General features: G+C 43.9%; 1 protein-coding gene across 5 annotated transcripts in view; it reads right to left on the bottom strand.

Moving 5' to 3' along the window:
* The window catches only part of bcas3 (BCAS3 microtubule associated cell migration factor), a 294545-nt gene that overhangs the window by 182822 nt on the left and 94552 nt on the right, over positions 1–17171 (bottom strand). For all 5 annotated transcript variants that reach the window (XM_086140765.1, XM_086140775.1, XM_086140783.1 and 2 more), the window contains 4 exons: positions 11791–11915; positions 9409–9574; positions 9060–9157; positions 2734–2834 (listed from right to left, as the gene is read on the bottom strand). In XM_086140765.1, coding sequence (XP_085996891.1) covers positions 2734–2834; positions 9060–9157; positions 9409–9574; positions 11791–11915 — 490 coding nt within the window. The remainder of the gene's footprint in view (positions 1–2733; positions 2835–9059; positions 9158–9408; positions 9575–11790; positions 11916–17171) is intronic.

Raw genomic sequence — 17171 nt, 5'->3', positions numbered from 1 at the left:
GCCATCACAGACCCTGGAAGTCTTCTTCAGGGTGAATTTCAGTTATGCCTCCTACATGGTCTACACCAGCTCAGGGCAGATGTTTTCAGTGTGGGGATATTGGACACAAACGGATGGCTTGTCCACATAGGGAACTAGAACAAGGAGGCCACGGGTGCCGCTGAACCGGGTACCACTGAGACCAGCGCTGCTGAGCCGAACCGCGAACCCCTGTTCCCATCGTGCGGCAGGACGTTTGTGAATGTAGGACAGTTTCTTCCTTGAAAACAGCAGAAGCAGGAGAGCTCTCAACTGTTTCAGGATGTATGATTAATTAAATTACTGTGAATAAACGTGGGTTGGAAAGCCGGGAAAGCAAAGGAGGCGACATGGATTCTGGATTCAAGTCAGATGCTAGTTTGTTTTGTGGAAGAAAAAAAGGCATGAATGATTATTGTTCCATAAAGGACATTAATGACTTAAGATCAAGCCTTCCATAAGAAAATAAAAAAAATCAAGTTACTGATTACTCAGTGACATGGTAAAATTCATTAAATCTGTCAACATCCTGAACCAAACTGGAAAATCCTTACCCTGTTTTCCTCACTGTTTAAGAAAAGACACTGGACTTTTAAGGAAGTCACAACTGCAAGGACTAGAAATAAAAAATAAACAAAAACATACTTGACAATGAAATTAAAGGTATTGAGAAAGGACTGGGTGAAGATGCCACCACCGAGTCCTCGCTGAATGAGATGACACTTGGAGTTGGTTGTTCCTCTAAGAGAGGGTAAGGGGAGCGACGGTCTGGTCCCTTTTTCTCCAACTCAAGGATATGGATGCCCCGAGTTCCTCTTTTCCAACCTTGACAAAAGTATCACTCAACGAAAGCCAATGCTTTGCTTGAGGTGGAGGCAGAGGCAGAGTCACCATCGACCCTACGGGAGCGACGGGCTCCTGAGCTCGGCTTCTACGAGGACCTGCTTTGGTCAGTAGACTGTGACGGTGGGAGCCGCAAGGATCTGCTGAGGGACCTCCCTGAGGAACTCACCACTGCTGTCAGCCAAATGGCTTCAGGCCAAACACCGTACTTGATGGACTCCCCGTGGACTTTTTTTTAAAAATCGACAAACTTGGGGACTTTATTTCTACTTGGGCAGTAGGAGGCGTATCTGCCACTTCCACCGAGTTAAACCGAGCACGTTACGTTTTCCTTGAATGTTTCTTGTTCGATCGCTGTTCGAATAAAGGGGTTTTTAAAACTCAAAACTTTTTCTCTTTCTGTCTTAATTTCCCTGGCACTATCATGGATGCTATAAACCACGATTCCTGCAAGCTAAGTGGGATGCATTTGAGCTCATGTATTATGAATGCAAGGGAAATAATTGATGATGAAAATGTAGTGAGTTACCTGCCAGGATCAGAGATGAGTGCTACTGAGGGTTAACCAGGCTGAAATGACCAGGATGTGTGTACGCCTTCCTCTTATAGGCCTCGACCACATGCTGAGGAAATGTTTGAACCCTGTATGGTCATGTAAGCGTGCAATCATAACCTTGTGGATGTTTCACAGCAACAACAAAAATCACAATAATAATCAGAGCAACATTATTCTTATTAGTAGTATTAGTATTCCTTTTATACTGTTGTTACTGCTGCAGCTGCTGAGGGGCTTGTCATCTCTTAGTTATTCAGCTGATGTTTTAGTTCATTTCACACCCATTTCAAGCTAATTTCTTGATGATCTTTTCCGATTTTCAGGAAGATGCTAATTTGGCATACTTTATAATAAAGAGGAAGGATAAGAACAAAACTCAGCAAAGAAACAAAAACAATTAAAGTACAATGTTCCATATTTTGGTAAGTTGTCACACATTTTTGTGTGGAGAAAAAATAAACAATTAAAATATGTATTGATATAATAATAAAAATGCACCATTTCAAATTAATTTTTCTTCTTTCTGCAAAAGTAGGGTTTGAATATGGTATTAATCTAGGGAAAAGTTTCCAAAAATGCCGAATGTCAAAATTAAGGGGATGAAAATAATTAATAGTAATACTGTGATCCCTTAGATTCTTTTTATAACTCGCTGTTTATTGTATTTATTGCTTAGACACAGAATGAAACTCTGCTCTATGTTCATGCTCTGTCATATCGACATCAGGAAACTGTCCAGAAATGAAGCATCTCAAGGAACAAGTAGAAATACACCTATCGAAAAGGAATCAAACTGTATGAACCAAAAAAAACACAAAAAACCTATCACTGTTACTCCAAGTAATTATAATTCTAATATTCATAATGCTCCATGAAAAGATTTAAAAAGGGGGAGGCGTATTGTCTCACCTTTAGTTAAAGGTGCTTTGAAATAGTTATCAGATGCGGGACGTTTTTCAAGGGCTATTTGGCTTCTATAGATTTTTTGAAATACTACGTGTAGAGTTTCACAGCCAAGAGCTGCTCACCGTAGATTAAAACTATTTTAACAACTGGTCCGCATATATTTAGAGCTATCGAAGAAATGGTAACGATATTTACCGATCACATAGCTGGGAATTTCAGAATCATTGTTAAGAGATTGAAAAATGTAAGACTTTTGCACGACCCATATGCTTGGATTATTTATCCACGTCAATGTCAGTCACACACTGGAATGTGTCATAATAATTCTGATTGTGTGACTGTTCCGTGTCGTCCGAACGGAGCCTGAAGGTCACAGCGATCCTGGTGGTGGTGAAGATCTAAGATCTGACCTGCGAGAGCCATTCCTCATCCTCCTGTCCGCCGGGGTTGGCTGCCAAACTCTCTGACGACTGGTGTCGTGTCATCGGGCCTGGGCTTCCTGGGGGCATTCCTTGGAGAATACACACAGACACATGTGCAGAGAAACACACACACACACACACACACACACACACACACGCACACGAGCACAGACACAAAATATGATGTCAACGTTTGTATTACAGTGTCCAAGAGAATCCACAGAGAAGCATGCAGAGTAATACACACACACACACACACAATTTGATGTTAACATTTTGTATTAAAGTGTCCAATTTCACTGAATCCAACGAACTGAGTAGTAAAAGCAGGCACTTGAGCTATTTCCAAAATTCTGCCAGTAAAAAAAAAAAGAGCTGACAAGTAAATATTAAAAGTTCGCTGATAGACATTTAGGTCGAGCAATCGTGGTTCTTGATGTTGGTAAACGAAGTCCCAAGCCACTTTAGAGAAGCATAGAATCTGTTGAAAGTGTTGAATATCAAGCATATATGAGATTCTACATATCGAACTCTTGTCATTCAACACTGAGGTTGAGGAATCCTGTCATGTGGACAAATGGATGCCTGCATTTTTGAGTGAAAAGGCAAAGGTAAGTAAAGAAGACAGAGGAATAGTGTATCTCAGTGTGTAAGCAAGCCGGTGGCATTGACCCAGGGACAGACGGGGCGTTAAACAAATCAGCCCTAATATCTAGAATCCACTCTTTTGCCATCTCTTGCCAATGGGATGAATTAGTTTAATATTAAAATAAGCAGGTCAGTTTCACCTGCACGGACAGCACTCTTTTTTTGGGGATCCCACAGTCACATATGCATGTGGAGGTAATTCCGTAACAACACATGAACCACGGCCGCATCCCAAATCTGCTCCTTGACGGAGGTTCGGAGCGTGAAAACTTCAACACCACGTACGATTTAACAATGTTACTCGTTGACCCTTAATCTTCTACGACACAACAGATATCTTGAAAACCTGGGCAAATGAAAAGAACGAAACAAAAACGGCTCATCTCCGTCGACGCTCCTGACAAGGCTATTTCATCATCTCCTTTTTTTCATTTATAAGGGTTAGCATTTCAATGACCCTCTTTTGCCATTGAGAGGAAAATGAGAGTACAGTGAGCAGGAGAGAGAGAGTAAAAGAAAAAAGAACAAAGCGTGTGTTGTTATACTTATTAGGAAAGGTCACGACTCCACTACTTCCTTGGCTTTCCTTGCAGCCTCCGTCTCTCCTATTGGTCTCTGACCCTTGGGGCCAATAGCTGCTCCCTAATTAATTATTGATGTGTTGAAGCAGTTGGTGGACTGGCTAGATCAGGTTTCCCCTGTGCAAGTGTGTGTGTTGGGGGGGGGGGGGGGGGGGGGGGGGGGGGGAGATGGGGGGGTGTTAGCAGCCAGGATCTGCTGTGAGCTAGTGATCAACCCCATGGGTGAGGCAAAGATCCTCCATGTGTAAATGTAAGTGCCTGTGTGTTTTTTCACCGTGCGCATCAGAAGACCGGCTGACCCTGGTCGGTCTATCTGCCCATCGGAGGGTCCGGCTCGTCGGCCCACTCAGCCGCCCCTCGTTTTACAGCACTCATTACAGGCTCTTAGGAGCCAGAACATCAATATAATTTCACAGCGAGCTTATTGAGTGCGGTGCAAACTTGCTGCACTGCACTCAGGACCGGAGTCTGAGTCTGAACCCAGAGCAGACTGTATATTTTAACACACACACACACACGCATGCATGAACAAATGCACACCGGAACGCACACACACATATACTGTATATATGAAAGATGCATTCCCCGGCAATATTAATAATAATGGGTGTCACAGCGGTTAGTGCTCCGGCCTCCCAGCGAGGAGGAGCCACCGGAGGCCTGGCTGTGCATGTTCTCTTCCATGCTCCGCGGGTTCTTCGGCCTCCTCCCGCAAAAACATACAGGAGGTTTGTGGGAACGCACTGGGAAAAATAGTAAGCGTGTAGGGTTATTAAATTGATATAATTGTTGTTTTGAGTATTAACGTGCGTGATGTCTTTCCTGTGACATTTCTCATGATAAAACGAATAATAATCGATTAATAACCGAGGCTTTGTTGCTTTTTTTGTATTGTTGTTTTTACTAATTGCAGGAAAATGGTAAGGTTTATGCTTTTTGATGTTGTCATTACTTCAGGCACTAAGGCAGAAAAAAAAAAAGTCAGTTTATTGAGCACTCAGATGGCTGCGCTTCAAACAAAGATATCTACATCGCAGTCTTTATTGACTATGTAGAAGGTGGCGGTTAGTTAGGCCGATGGCCGCTAGCCAGCGGCCTGTTAGACGGAGCAGCGGAGCAACGAGTCAGAACAAGAACAAAGGCTGCCTAGGTACTGATGTGGCCTGACCTCCTGAGGCCCCGGGCCAATGGCTGGACAGGCAGATCTCCAGGGAGCGATAAGGGAATAACTTTCTGACGGGTCTGGGAAGCGGCCGCACAGGAAAACAGGGTACGACCGTCTTGCCCCGTCCGTTCCTTTCTTTTCTTTACTTTTCTTGGGTGGATCTTTCTGCTTTCTCTCTCCGCTCGGCCATCGTTGCCAGATATGGAGCTTATTGTTATTCTTCGTTGTTCCGCCTGTCTCTCGTCTCACTTTCCTCTCTTCTTGCCACCCCTTTTCAGGAGTTCTCTGGCAGGGAGGTTCTGGTATGCTGACAGCCTGGAGTAGCTTAGTCATGATATCATTCAAAGCTCGTTTGACAGGCAAAGCCTTCATTCAGCCTGCGCTACAGTCTGTCCATCCTTTCTTTACCTCTCTGATTACTGAAGCAGTCATGGCGCCACGGTTTCTCTTTTCTAATGCCTGATGCTTCTAAAGCATTCACTGTGGCCCCTCTCTAGAAGCAATAAAGATCTATTGATGAGGCAACTGAGGCTGGCCTGTCATGAGCCTTGAATGCATAAGAAAGATGCTAAGCCAGCCAGCAAGTCTCCACAATTACCACATTATATGGCAGGTAGAGAGGGGTGGGTGGGATGGGGGGGGGGGGGCCGGGGTCAAAATGCATAACTCCCTTGTCAGCCGTGATCATCAAGGACAAAGCACGCAGACAGAAATCCAGGTGATAAATTCTTTACCGGTTTCTTTGCTTCAAAGGTTTGAAGCAGGTACGGAGTGTCCGCAATATACTCGGGAAAGCTGACATCCTACAATAGTGAAGTAAGTTCAAAGTGCAAACCACTTCTAAACCCTTTTTTATGACCCTAATAGCCAGCAAAGTATGGACGCTGTCATTGGACCCGTCATATTTTTAACCGTGGCGAACACCTTCGGGTGACGGAAAAATAAACACACACGGGCAAATGGGCGCTTCGAAGAGCATAATTCCATCATAGATTCCTGTGCTCCACCTTCACCGACAAGGACTTCTCTAAACGCTTATTTTATGAAGTCAGAATGTTCGACTCTGTTTGCGAGTACACGCGACTTTTTCTCTTTGCGCCTTATCTGTTTAAGGCTGTGCAGCCGGGCTGAGTGCTCTCAGAACCTGCTGCAGATGGACAGGTGGAGATAGTGCCCAAGAAGTGGCGCCACTGCTGCCTTTTATCATCCCGTCCCAGAGACTCCGGTCTGGCCTGACCCTGGCCCTTCCTCTCCTCTTTCTATTACTTTCCCTCCATCTTGCATTTTTAATCAGACCGGGTCATCCAATATAGAGCCATGAGACCATAGACCATGACCTGTCAATCAAGTGTTCCCACCTCTTTGCCTCTCACCATCTTTTTACACGCATGTTTCACTCATATATGTAGACAGCAAAGCGCATTTGAAGGAAAACAGCTCAACGCCCCTTCCTGCATATGATCAAATGTTTTATTCCTATTTGTCACGACGTATCAACGGCTGTCTATTTTCTATTTCTTGCGTTAGTATCCATAATGTAAATTAGACCTCGATTGCGACGCCGAGTTTGCGCGTAAGAACCGCGTCGTTTCGATTTCTTATGCGTCGCACCAATTTCTAAACGCAGCGCGAGACGGCCGGACAAGGAGCGTACGGCTGTGCTGTAATTCATCCTAAGGTCATATTGACTCTTTCTCCTAGATCACTTCTCTGTTGTACTGCCAAGCCCTGCAGGACAGAGCAGAGGAGATGGCTGGCAATGGGAGCCATGCTGAGAGACAGAATGTAGAGAGCCTGTGTTCCAAGCAAAACACCGAAATGGAAGGTGGCATTCCAAGAGTAACTCGGTCGGCGGGGGTTGCGTATAGGATGCTGGCCCGGAGGGGAAACGGAAGGAGCAAAGGAGTGGATGGCAAGTCAAAACATTATGTTTATGGTGTCTCGGCTCTGGAACATTTTACACTTGATTAGGATTTTTATCTGGCTGTCGCTAATTGGATGTAAATGTTCATGCAATGAATCTCCCTTATTATGCAGCCAGCTGAACAGCCCGGGCTGGCAGATAGAATGGTGGAAAAAGCTGACGCCCATGCCCGTCACTTCAATGTGTCCTCATTGCTCTGACACTAGGAGAGGCCATTAGCACTAATTTGAGAAAAATATCCTACCAGTAAGACCTGGAGCGCTGCGACGGTCAATCGAGACGAGTAAAACGATTAGGGTAAACACCACTACCGTTCACCCTGAAGCGCCCGCGAGATAATTATGGATTTTGTGAGTTTGTAATTATGGAACAAGCAGAGCCTATTCCAGGGGATGGACTGATTCTTTGTGCGGTCATCCGTGTGCGTTCTGTGCAATTGTGAACTGGCCTTTCAGACGACAAACTAAACTTTTCACTACTCTGTACTTGTTTTTGAATTTGAGGGACTTCAGGCTGTCGGCCAATGGGTCCGAGTGCAGAGGCCCACGGAGTTATGTGAACATGTTACCAAAACATGGACAATAGGTGCAAGGTGTCACGTCCAACAGAGCGGCCGAAATAGTTTCGGCGAGGTTAAAACAACACGAAATTGAATAAAAACCAGCAGATGCGTTCACATCTGCTGTCGGCCGATAGCCGCTGACAGGAAAGGTCTCCTCTAAGCGTGAGGTCGATTCATGACTTTGGAAAGAGTTAACATAGAGATGAAATCATACACGGCTTTGGTTGTTTCACCCTGAAAAAATCCAAACCTAAATTCGAAATCAAGACAAATTAAGTCCGTGGATCAAATTACATTAATAAAATGTTTGCTGTGTAAAGCAGTATGGTAAAAGTGAAAAGGGGAACTTTTCGGTTGTCTTCTGTACATAGAGATTCGAATGATGAAGATGACGGTAATTATTATGATCATTATTATTAATAATATTACTACAAGTAGTACTATCATATTATCATTATTATTATCGTTGTCATTGTCATCATCAGAATGGATCTAATAATGGATCTTATAATTTCACCTCAGAGAGGTAAAATGGAAATACTGAATTGACCATCCTGGACGGTGTTATAAAAATGAATCACAGAAAAGACCGAACTAACAACATGCTCTAAACTGCAGCTGAACACGACTGAAATTCATTCCATAGTTTAAACCGGACTACGATTCAAAACAGGAATTTTCGATTATATTTTGTCCCTGTTAAATGCCAGACATCCTTTATTTAAGCTTGTTTACTGATGTTTGGGGTTGGTTTCACATAGCGTTTGTTTTATTCTTAGGTATTAGCGCTCGAGCAGGTAAGCGCTAGGAAACATGCAGAGTATTCCAGCTGCTTGTAAGAAGAGCTGAAGTATCGTGTCAGGGATGAACAAGGGGAAGTGTGCGGCCGACAGTCATGACTTTCCTTAAGATTGGAGACCCATCAGCTGCAGCTGGATGTTAGCGGCCGGTTTCTCCAAATCAACTCTTAACGGATTACTAGGCAGTTCAAAATTGAATTTCTTTCGATTAGAGAGCTAATCGTTTACCCAATACCATATCCAGGCTTGCAAAACCAAACCATTTTTATCACGAAGCTATGACTATCAAAGTGTCTCGAGTCCATGAATGATATACAGTAATATCTTGACTTACAAGTTAAACTCGTTCCGTGACTGAGCTCGAAACTCAATTTGCTCGTATATCAAATTCAATTTCCCTATTAAAATGAATTGGAATACTATAAATCCATTCCAGCCCCCTGAAAACCACAGCAATTGGTTTAGTTGCGTGTTCTATATATTACTGAATACTGATCCCATACGACACCACGCCTTCCACATCGAGGACTAGAACTCAGCAAAGGTCAATAAAAACCAAGTTACAAAGATACAAAGATAGTGTCTATTTGCCCCTTGACTTACTTGAAGTTGTTGCAGTTTGCATTGTACTTACCGGCCAACAAATACTGATAGTACTGCACCAGGTCAGATGCCAAAACCAGCGGGTGATTAGAGTTGAAGGGTGGTTGCAGCTCATTCCACTGTGGAGTTCTGTATGCCGGGAAAATAAAAGGTGTAAGTCACTGCCACCCCTGACGGTGTTCTGAGCCCCGCTTTGTCTGGTCCCTCACCTGGGACTTGTTTTCTTGGGTGACCCTTGCAGGGGCGTAAAGCCCCGACAACATTGCTCCTTAGACACAAATAATCTCTTTTTTTTTTCCTGCTTTTTGACATTTTGTTTTCTTAGTACAGCAGTGTTTTTATTTGTTTGTTTTTTCTTTTCAGGGATGAAATGCCATTACCTTGCTAGAGTCCAGCAGGCCCGGGGACAGGTACTCAGCTCCAAAGGTGTATCATCACTTATCTTTTGAGCGGTGCTGATTGGCCGAGGCTCTAACACATGCTCCACTAAGTTTCCATAGCAACTGATGATGTACATGGAGTCCACGATGGTGTGCCTTGAGTGATCTGAAAGTGCAATAAAAAATAATTTACTCACACATCCAGTGCATGTAACTCCCTGTGCCTGGTTCCTTTCTCAGCTTTGGTTGATACATGTTCCACTCCCAGATACCACTGTTATGTATTCTATGATACAGACTCTTTACCTTGCATGGGACATTCAGAGTTTTAAGGTTATCATTTTAAGGTTTTCCCCGATCATAGGGATAGGAAGGCGGGTTGGTGGGTGGATGGATGAACGGACAGATAGATAGAACGACAATCAGACATTCAGAGGCAAAAGCTTTCAAAACACTCTTTAACATGATCGACACCCACATCGAAATCACTCCGGAGGATGTCGCTGAAGACAAACTCCCTTTCTTGGACCGTTGTGTCCATTTTCAACAGGACAGCCTGGATATTGAGATCTACCAGACACCAACACACACACCGACCACTACCTGCTCTTCCACCCACTTCGCCCGCTGAACACAAAATAGGGGTAATCGGAGCTCTTCAGCAATGAGCCAAAAACTTCCCATTAACAACTGAAGGCAGGAAGGCTGAGGTTCAACCCTTAAATCTGTGTCTACTCGGACTGGGCCTTTGCCAAAAACAGAAACCACCGGACAGAAGAACAAGGAGCAGAAGGGGGGCAGGAACAGATCTAAAGGGAACCCCTGCGCCGTGGATGACTTCAATATAAATTTTCGGTACGAGGTCAGGCCTCAACAAAATATGCCCGTCCTCCTTTATTGCAAACAAACTTAGTGGATCCTTGCGGCAGTGACATACCTGCACAACCCCGACCGTTGGAATACTCACACCTACACGGGCTCCAAGGCTAGTATTACACTTTTTCAGTTGCAGATGGTCCTCCAGCCCATCACAACTGATCTGCGCTTTGCTTTTTAGTTTAAACAGAGCCTGAATTTCATCTTTATTAATGAGACTAAACTTTGATAAGCACCAGCACTCCTCTGCTTCCGCTCACTCTACAGGTGATCTGTCTTCATGTCTGGCTTCAGATTGCCCCACTTGTTTCCCCATTTGTTTCAAAAACCTCTGCACTTTCAGACACGGTGCGCCTTCTTCTGACAATTGTCCTTCAAGTCACAGTCATTAGCAAAATGTCAAACATTTAGTTGTCTAATGACGTACCTTATTTTTCCATCGACACAACGGCAAGTGCTCGGTAGTACAATGCCGATCTTTGTGTTGCTTTCCGCCATTTCCATCGCTTGAGCGATCTCCAAATGCTTTGCTAAAAATGAGCACGGCTTCCTCTTACAGCCGGCATTGGACGGCATCACCTTGTATGCTGCAAACTAACCAGCGTGTCAATCGGTGCTTATCTAAATTTGTAGTGCTTGGTTATCTATCTCAAAACCACCACAAACGTGGACTACCGACACTCCTAAATTACTGGAGTTCCGGTGGAACTTGAAGCACTAAAAAAATTATTTAAGGCTTAGGGCTGTCACATGCGCACGTCACATGCTCCTTGAACCCAGTATCTACTGGTTTCAACGGAATGGCCACAGTGAGTATTAATTGTATTAAACTCCTTTTCTTGTCTGCACCAACTTAGTCCTTGTCCCTCTAGATGATCACTCTTGGTGAACACCATTAAATATGGCATAATCTCAATCTGTAACAGCCATAAAAGGAGGATGACAGCGTTATAGCTGATGTCTTTGACAATTCCAGGTGACTCTTTTTTATATACTAGGTGCAAATACACATTCCATTGTGAAATACTGCTAGCAAACAGATGGAAATGAATACCAAGTTCTTTATAAAAGTGTAGACTCTTAATGTTGTCTTATCTTTGTGATATACTTGGTTAAGAAACCATGTGATGCATATATTCACCCACATCTGGTTGATAGTTTTCCGGTTGATAGTTTTGTCTCCAGAGGCATGTTTTAGCACCATTACCCCATGTTTCCTCTTATATAATCTTGTTGTAGTAGAGTTTTATAACTCCTTACCTCCAGTAAGAGTGAAGAAATAACCTTCGATTTAAGCTCAATACTGTACTGCATGCATTGGTTTGGGCTGTATTTATTAATGTCCTGATGCTACCAGTCCACAGCTTCATTCCAGATGCCATATTCGAGTCATTCAGAATCTCAAGCAGGGTCTTCCACCATAAAATGACATCAACAATAATCAAATACCAACAATTGTGATGCAGCATTGTGGCAAGGAAACACGTTAAGAAAAAATGGTAAAACCTTTCTCTCTCTTCATGTTGGGGTTCGTGATGAACCACGAGCGGGACGAGGCAAAGATGGCAGCCACGCAGAACTCTCCTCCGCTGGACTTGCTCGGGGAAATCTGAAGTGGTGGCTTACCTTTGCTTTTGGGGAGAAAAAAAAATGTCAGGATCATGTCGGGGTAAAATGTTAGAAACTTTTAATTGGTAGCTTAGTTGTATATTCTAGAACAATTCGGATGACACATCCCTGTGATTGTAAATATTATTTTTGCTGCTGTTTGATTGATGCACACCATCTCCCATGTATTAGATAAATCTAAGATAAATGTGTTCTGTCTGAGGGAAAACAGCATTTCTACACAATTTCAATTGTTACAATTGATCATACATAAAAGACCTTTTAAGAAAATGGATGTTAAAAGTCCTTTGCATGGCAAACTTGTCGATTTGATGGACTCTCAGCCCCGCCAACTCAACCTCAGTCTGTCTATTGACTTTAAGTCCAAGGAAGTATATTTGTGTGTATTTCAAAAGGTTTGGTATTGTTGCACGCAGATGCACGCGCACACACGCGAACACACACAGATGTAACCTCGGTTTATACATATATATATTTGTTTTTGTGCACGTTAGATGGATGAATAACTGTGGCAACCGATGAAGGGAGCAGCTGAGAGATGAATATACATGTGCATGTGTGTGTGTGTGTGTGTGTGTGTTAAAGACAAACATTATCACGCTGATACAAGAGTGCCTCACAACAGCAGCATTCAATCTTTTTTCATTGGGTTTCTCATCTGGCTAATTGACAGAACAATTTGTGAATTATCGCATTATTTACAATGTCAGGACTGTTTGAGAGGAATTTTACTATATGTTGAAGGCGGGGCGGTCCTTCTGCAATGAAGTTCTCCATATGGAAATGATTTTGGAACAGTAGCTGAGTCTGGCAGTACCACTCTGAGTCGTAACCAACGCAGACAGTAAAAAGCGGTCGCAGCAGTCCAGGCACTAGGTAGGCTGAGGGTTCTGAAGACCCTCAGTCATGAGAGGCAACTAACCCTGGTCTTTGGAAATCAGTGGTTGGGAGATATTCTACTCAGCAGTCTCTACACTCAACTGGAGAAAACACAAGACAATCAAAATATATAATTGATGTTGAACAATAGCTGACTTGTCATCCTGCAGTAGGACGACAGCGGTAAAGAAATCTGGCAACATTTTGCTGTCCTGACCCTGCAGCATGCAGCCGTGAGTCAGGAAATATCACCAAGCAAAACATGACTGCATACAAATCCTTCTACAAAAATAAAATGATCATGAAAAATGCTTCCAGGGTAAAAACCACACACACGCACAGTGAGGTTGTTACCTCTGACAATGTCTTGAATATTTGAATTACAATAAATGCCATTGCAATTGTTTACATATGTCCAGATTCTGCAAGCCGGGTGCCTTTAGAGCCAAAGCATCATGTCAAGTTTGGCAAATACTTCAAAGTTGGGACTCAAATGCATGGGCCAGCTAGAAGAATGATTCAGCTGAGATTTCTGCACGACATCTTAATTTATCTGTTAATGCACTTTTTCATTTTCTGGATTTTACCACCTTTAAACTGAACAGCATGCATTCCCATTAAAAACTTAATCTATTAAATCAATACTTAAAGGAAAAGCAGTTAGTATTAGAAGAGCATGGGACACAATCAAGCTTAACAAGTCTGGAACGGGTAAAGGGACACACACTGAAGTTAGCACAAACTGTGTCTCTGGAGGGCTACTTTTGCAAGGACGGCCAGCGAGTTTGCTGAAATCATACTTGATAATTCCTTTCCGAGTCAACTTGGACTTAAGGACTGGGATAAGGCCATCTGAACAATATGGACACATCTTTAGTTATCAATGTTGTGACCAATGCAAAATATGTCACGCTTAACTTATATTGTCTAAAATGATTTTTGTTTAAGAGAAGGCTTAATATCTTCTGTTTTGTGAAAGTGTGCTTGGCTGTTATACTGCCATACTGAGGGACATCCCATGATGCACTTTTCACATTCCTCGCAGGCTTCCTGTCCTGTCTGCATTTTTATCGCTCCATCAATGCATGATAGTAACCTCATATCTTCTGCGTGGGTGTTATACTTTTGATGGTGGCTTGATCCGCAGCAGTGGTCCTGCCAGGAGACCAACACTGTCATTTACTTTATGACTATTAAAGCATTGTGTCGTGCCACTTTCCCACTGTCACGAAGTGCTTCTTTATTGGGGAATGTTGGGTTTCTGTAAATCTTATGAGAGAGGGAGTGCTGTTCAAACCTGCTCCACATGTAGCGTGTCATGAGACAACTATGTTGTGATTCGTCTAAATCTGACTTGACATGGATTTTCCATTGAAGCTACACCAAACCGCCTTTTTACATGAAAACCAAAGTTTCTTATCAAAACAATAACATGTTACCTTAGAAACGGATCTGGGGGTGAATTGTCCAGTGAATTAAATTGCTAATTTCTAGAGTAACTCCCTAAAACTCACTACTATAAAATACTTTAATCAATGTATATTGCATATCAATAATAGTATATGAAAAGGGATATTTCTAAATTCAAACAGTGCAAGCTAATGTCTGTTTGTTGTTTTCTGTCTGCTTTATTATTATTGTTGTTGCTGTATGTGTACATAATGTGGCTATAATTTCACAGCCCTCAGGAGAAAAATGCAGTCTGTTAAGGTTACCAGTAACTACAAAAACCCATTGAAGACCTAAAAGAAGCTACTGAGAATGGTGAATAAAACTTAATACAACACAGAAGATAAACCATGTTATATAACGCGGTAAATATTCATTCAACAAGATCAGACGGTGTGTCCCAGCACTTCAACCTACTTTCACAGTATGCGGTGCTGAAAGGCCTTTTGCTGGAAAACTTGGATTCGCTTTGCTCCCTTTACACTGTCAGCACCTCATAAATTACTCCCTGGATGCTCGGAGATGTTGATGTCTTTGTTGGCCAACACCAAGTGAAAGAAGGATTTGGAAAAAGGAAGCAGCGAGGGCAAAGAAAGGAGATCATACAACTCTTGTAGCTTGTATTCATTAGGGCCCAGTCAAGGGTAAGTAAGCCAAATAACAATTATCCACCTTATCTGTGCAGGGAAGATGAAGTCACATTGACTAAAAAGACTTCAGGAGGCTCATCTGTTCCTCCAACCTCTGTCTATTCCTATGTTATCATGAACAAGATAAACATAAATAAAGGTGCAGAAAGTCATTCTACCGCTCTCAGGGTTACATGATACCATTTGACACATTACTTGCTCAAACAACATGTTTAAGTTCAGTTCAATTTTGAGTTTTCCTCTCTGGAGGATTGGAAAACTGTGTGCACTATATTTCCCTCTCTCCAATTTTGTTAAACCTCAAGCCCCCATTTGGTCGACTGGTTTAAATAACTCCTCCATCTACTACCACTTATCTTAGGTCAGGTCACTGGGACAGCAGCCGGAGCAGAGGGGCCTTCCATCTTCCATAGGGCCTTCTCCCATTGACAATATCTGGGACACCTCATCAGGGAGGTGTCCCGGAGGTGTCTTAACCAGATACCTGAACAACCTCATCTGGCTCCACTTGATGCAGAGCCGGTCACAAAGGGCAGCCCTGGTGGAGTCTAACCCTCACTGGAAACCGATCAGACTTCATGCAAGCATTGCAGAGTGACACCTGTTGTACGAGGACCAAAGGGCCAAGAGTTATCATAGCTATCATAGCTATCACAGCTATCCAGGGCCTCAGGGCGGATCTCATCCCCTCCCCCGGAGACAATCTACTGACAAGCTTTTCAACAACCTCGGCAACTTAGCCAAAGAGATTGGAGAGCCGACCATTTGGTCTCCACATTCGGCTTCATAATTGGAAGGATTGAGGGGGTCTTAGAAGGTTTTCAGTCCACTGGCCCACAACATCTCAACTCAAAGTCATCAGCACTGCATTGCTTAAGAAACCCCTTCATCATGGCCGTCAGAGAGAGCAAGACTGCTTCACTTTCACAACCACCTCAGCCGCCTCCCGCTGACACCGAGCCAGCATTCAATGACCTGTGCCACCAAAACTTTTAGGGTGCAGTAGAGAAATCTGCTGGATTTGTTCTCTGAAATCTTTGCCGCCGATGATGAGGACGGCACACACACCAGCCCGGCTCATCAGGAAAATGAAACTGGCGAGGCCGACCCCATCTGTGTCTGCACTGTTGTCTGCCATTCGCCAAGCAGGATGCAGCCAAGCAGAAGATCAAAGAAATGTTGGAAGCATGGATCACTGAGCCTTCAACCTGCCCACGGGCAGTTCCAGTTGTCCTGGGTAGGAAGAAGAATGAAACCTGGCACTTCTGAATTGATTATCGCCTTCTCAACAGAGTCGCCGGCAAGGACTCCCATCCCCTGCCCCGGCTCGATAGCGATCTTTACTACATCCCAGGTTCCTGCTGGTTCAGCTCCCTTGACCCCAGGAATGGTTCCTGTCAAGTAGAGCCAGTACCAGAGCCCCACCCCTCGACTGCTTTCTCCATAGCCCAGGGGCTATGGCAGATCTATGTGATACCCTTTGGGCTTTTCAGTGGCCCGGCCCCCTTCCAACACCTTAAGAAGAGGGCCCTGGCTGACATCCCATGCAGCCACTGTGTTTTCTACGTGGATGACCTCCCTGTCCACGTTGCAAATTTTCAGCATGTACTGGATAGCCTTACAGACGTCTTCCTTGCCCTGAGTCAAACTATTCTTTCTGTGCTTTCTTCAACATCCAGAGACCCTTCATTGTTGCCTGTGACACTTGCCTCCGTGTAGTGTTGTCCTAGGAGGGGGAGCAAGGAGGGCAGATCATTGTAAATCGAACCCTCAGTTGTACATAGCGGAACTGCTGTGTCATCCGCCGAAAACTGCTGACTGCTGTCCTGGCCGACCGCTGCTTCTTACTAACCACGTTTTCCTTACCTGGCTTCTCAACTTCAGAGAACCAAAAGGGCAGCTGGCCCAGTGGTTTGAGACAAAACAAGACTATGATTTCTAAATCCACAACCAGACTAGTCACCACCTCGCAATGCAGATACAATGTCCGGGCAGACCTGTGAGGAAGAGAGTCTACTGCCATTGAGGGAGGAGTGGAATGCGGAGATTCCGGAGGTGGCAGCCAATGATGAGGATCCCCCAGACGGCAGCTCAAGTGACCTCCAGGCCTTCTTTAGCCCATGGCTTCAAGAGCAAGAAACATGACCTTGTCCTGGCCCATATAGAGTTAGGTATACTCTCCTCAGAGTGGTCCAGAATCCAAGCTGGGACAGTCTCTTCTATTGCCACAGGGATAGCCTGGCAACCATGACGCCTTCAAGTTCATGGTTCCCCACAAGC

Source organism: Fistularia commersonii, chromosome 3 (assembly GCF_037954325.1).
Source record: "Fistularia commersonii isolate RoL2024-O1a breed Wild chromosome 3, RoL_Fcom_v1.0, whole genome shotgun sequence".
In the NCBI taxonomy this organism is placed as follows: domain Eukaryota; kingdom Metazoa; phylum Chordata; class Actinopteri; order Syngnathiformes; family Fistulariidae; genus Fistularia; species Fistularia commersonii.
This window is presented reverse-complemented; position numbering and strand designations above follow the sequence as displayed.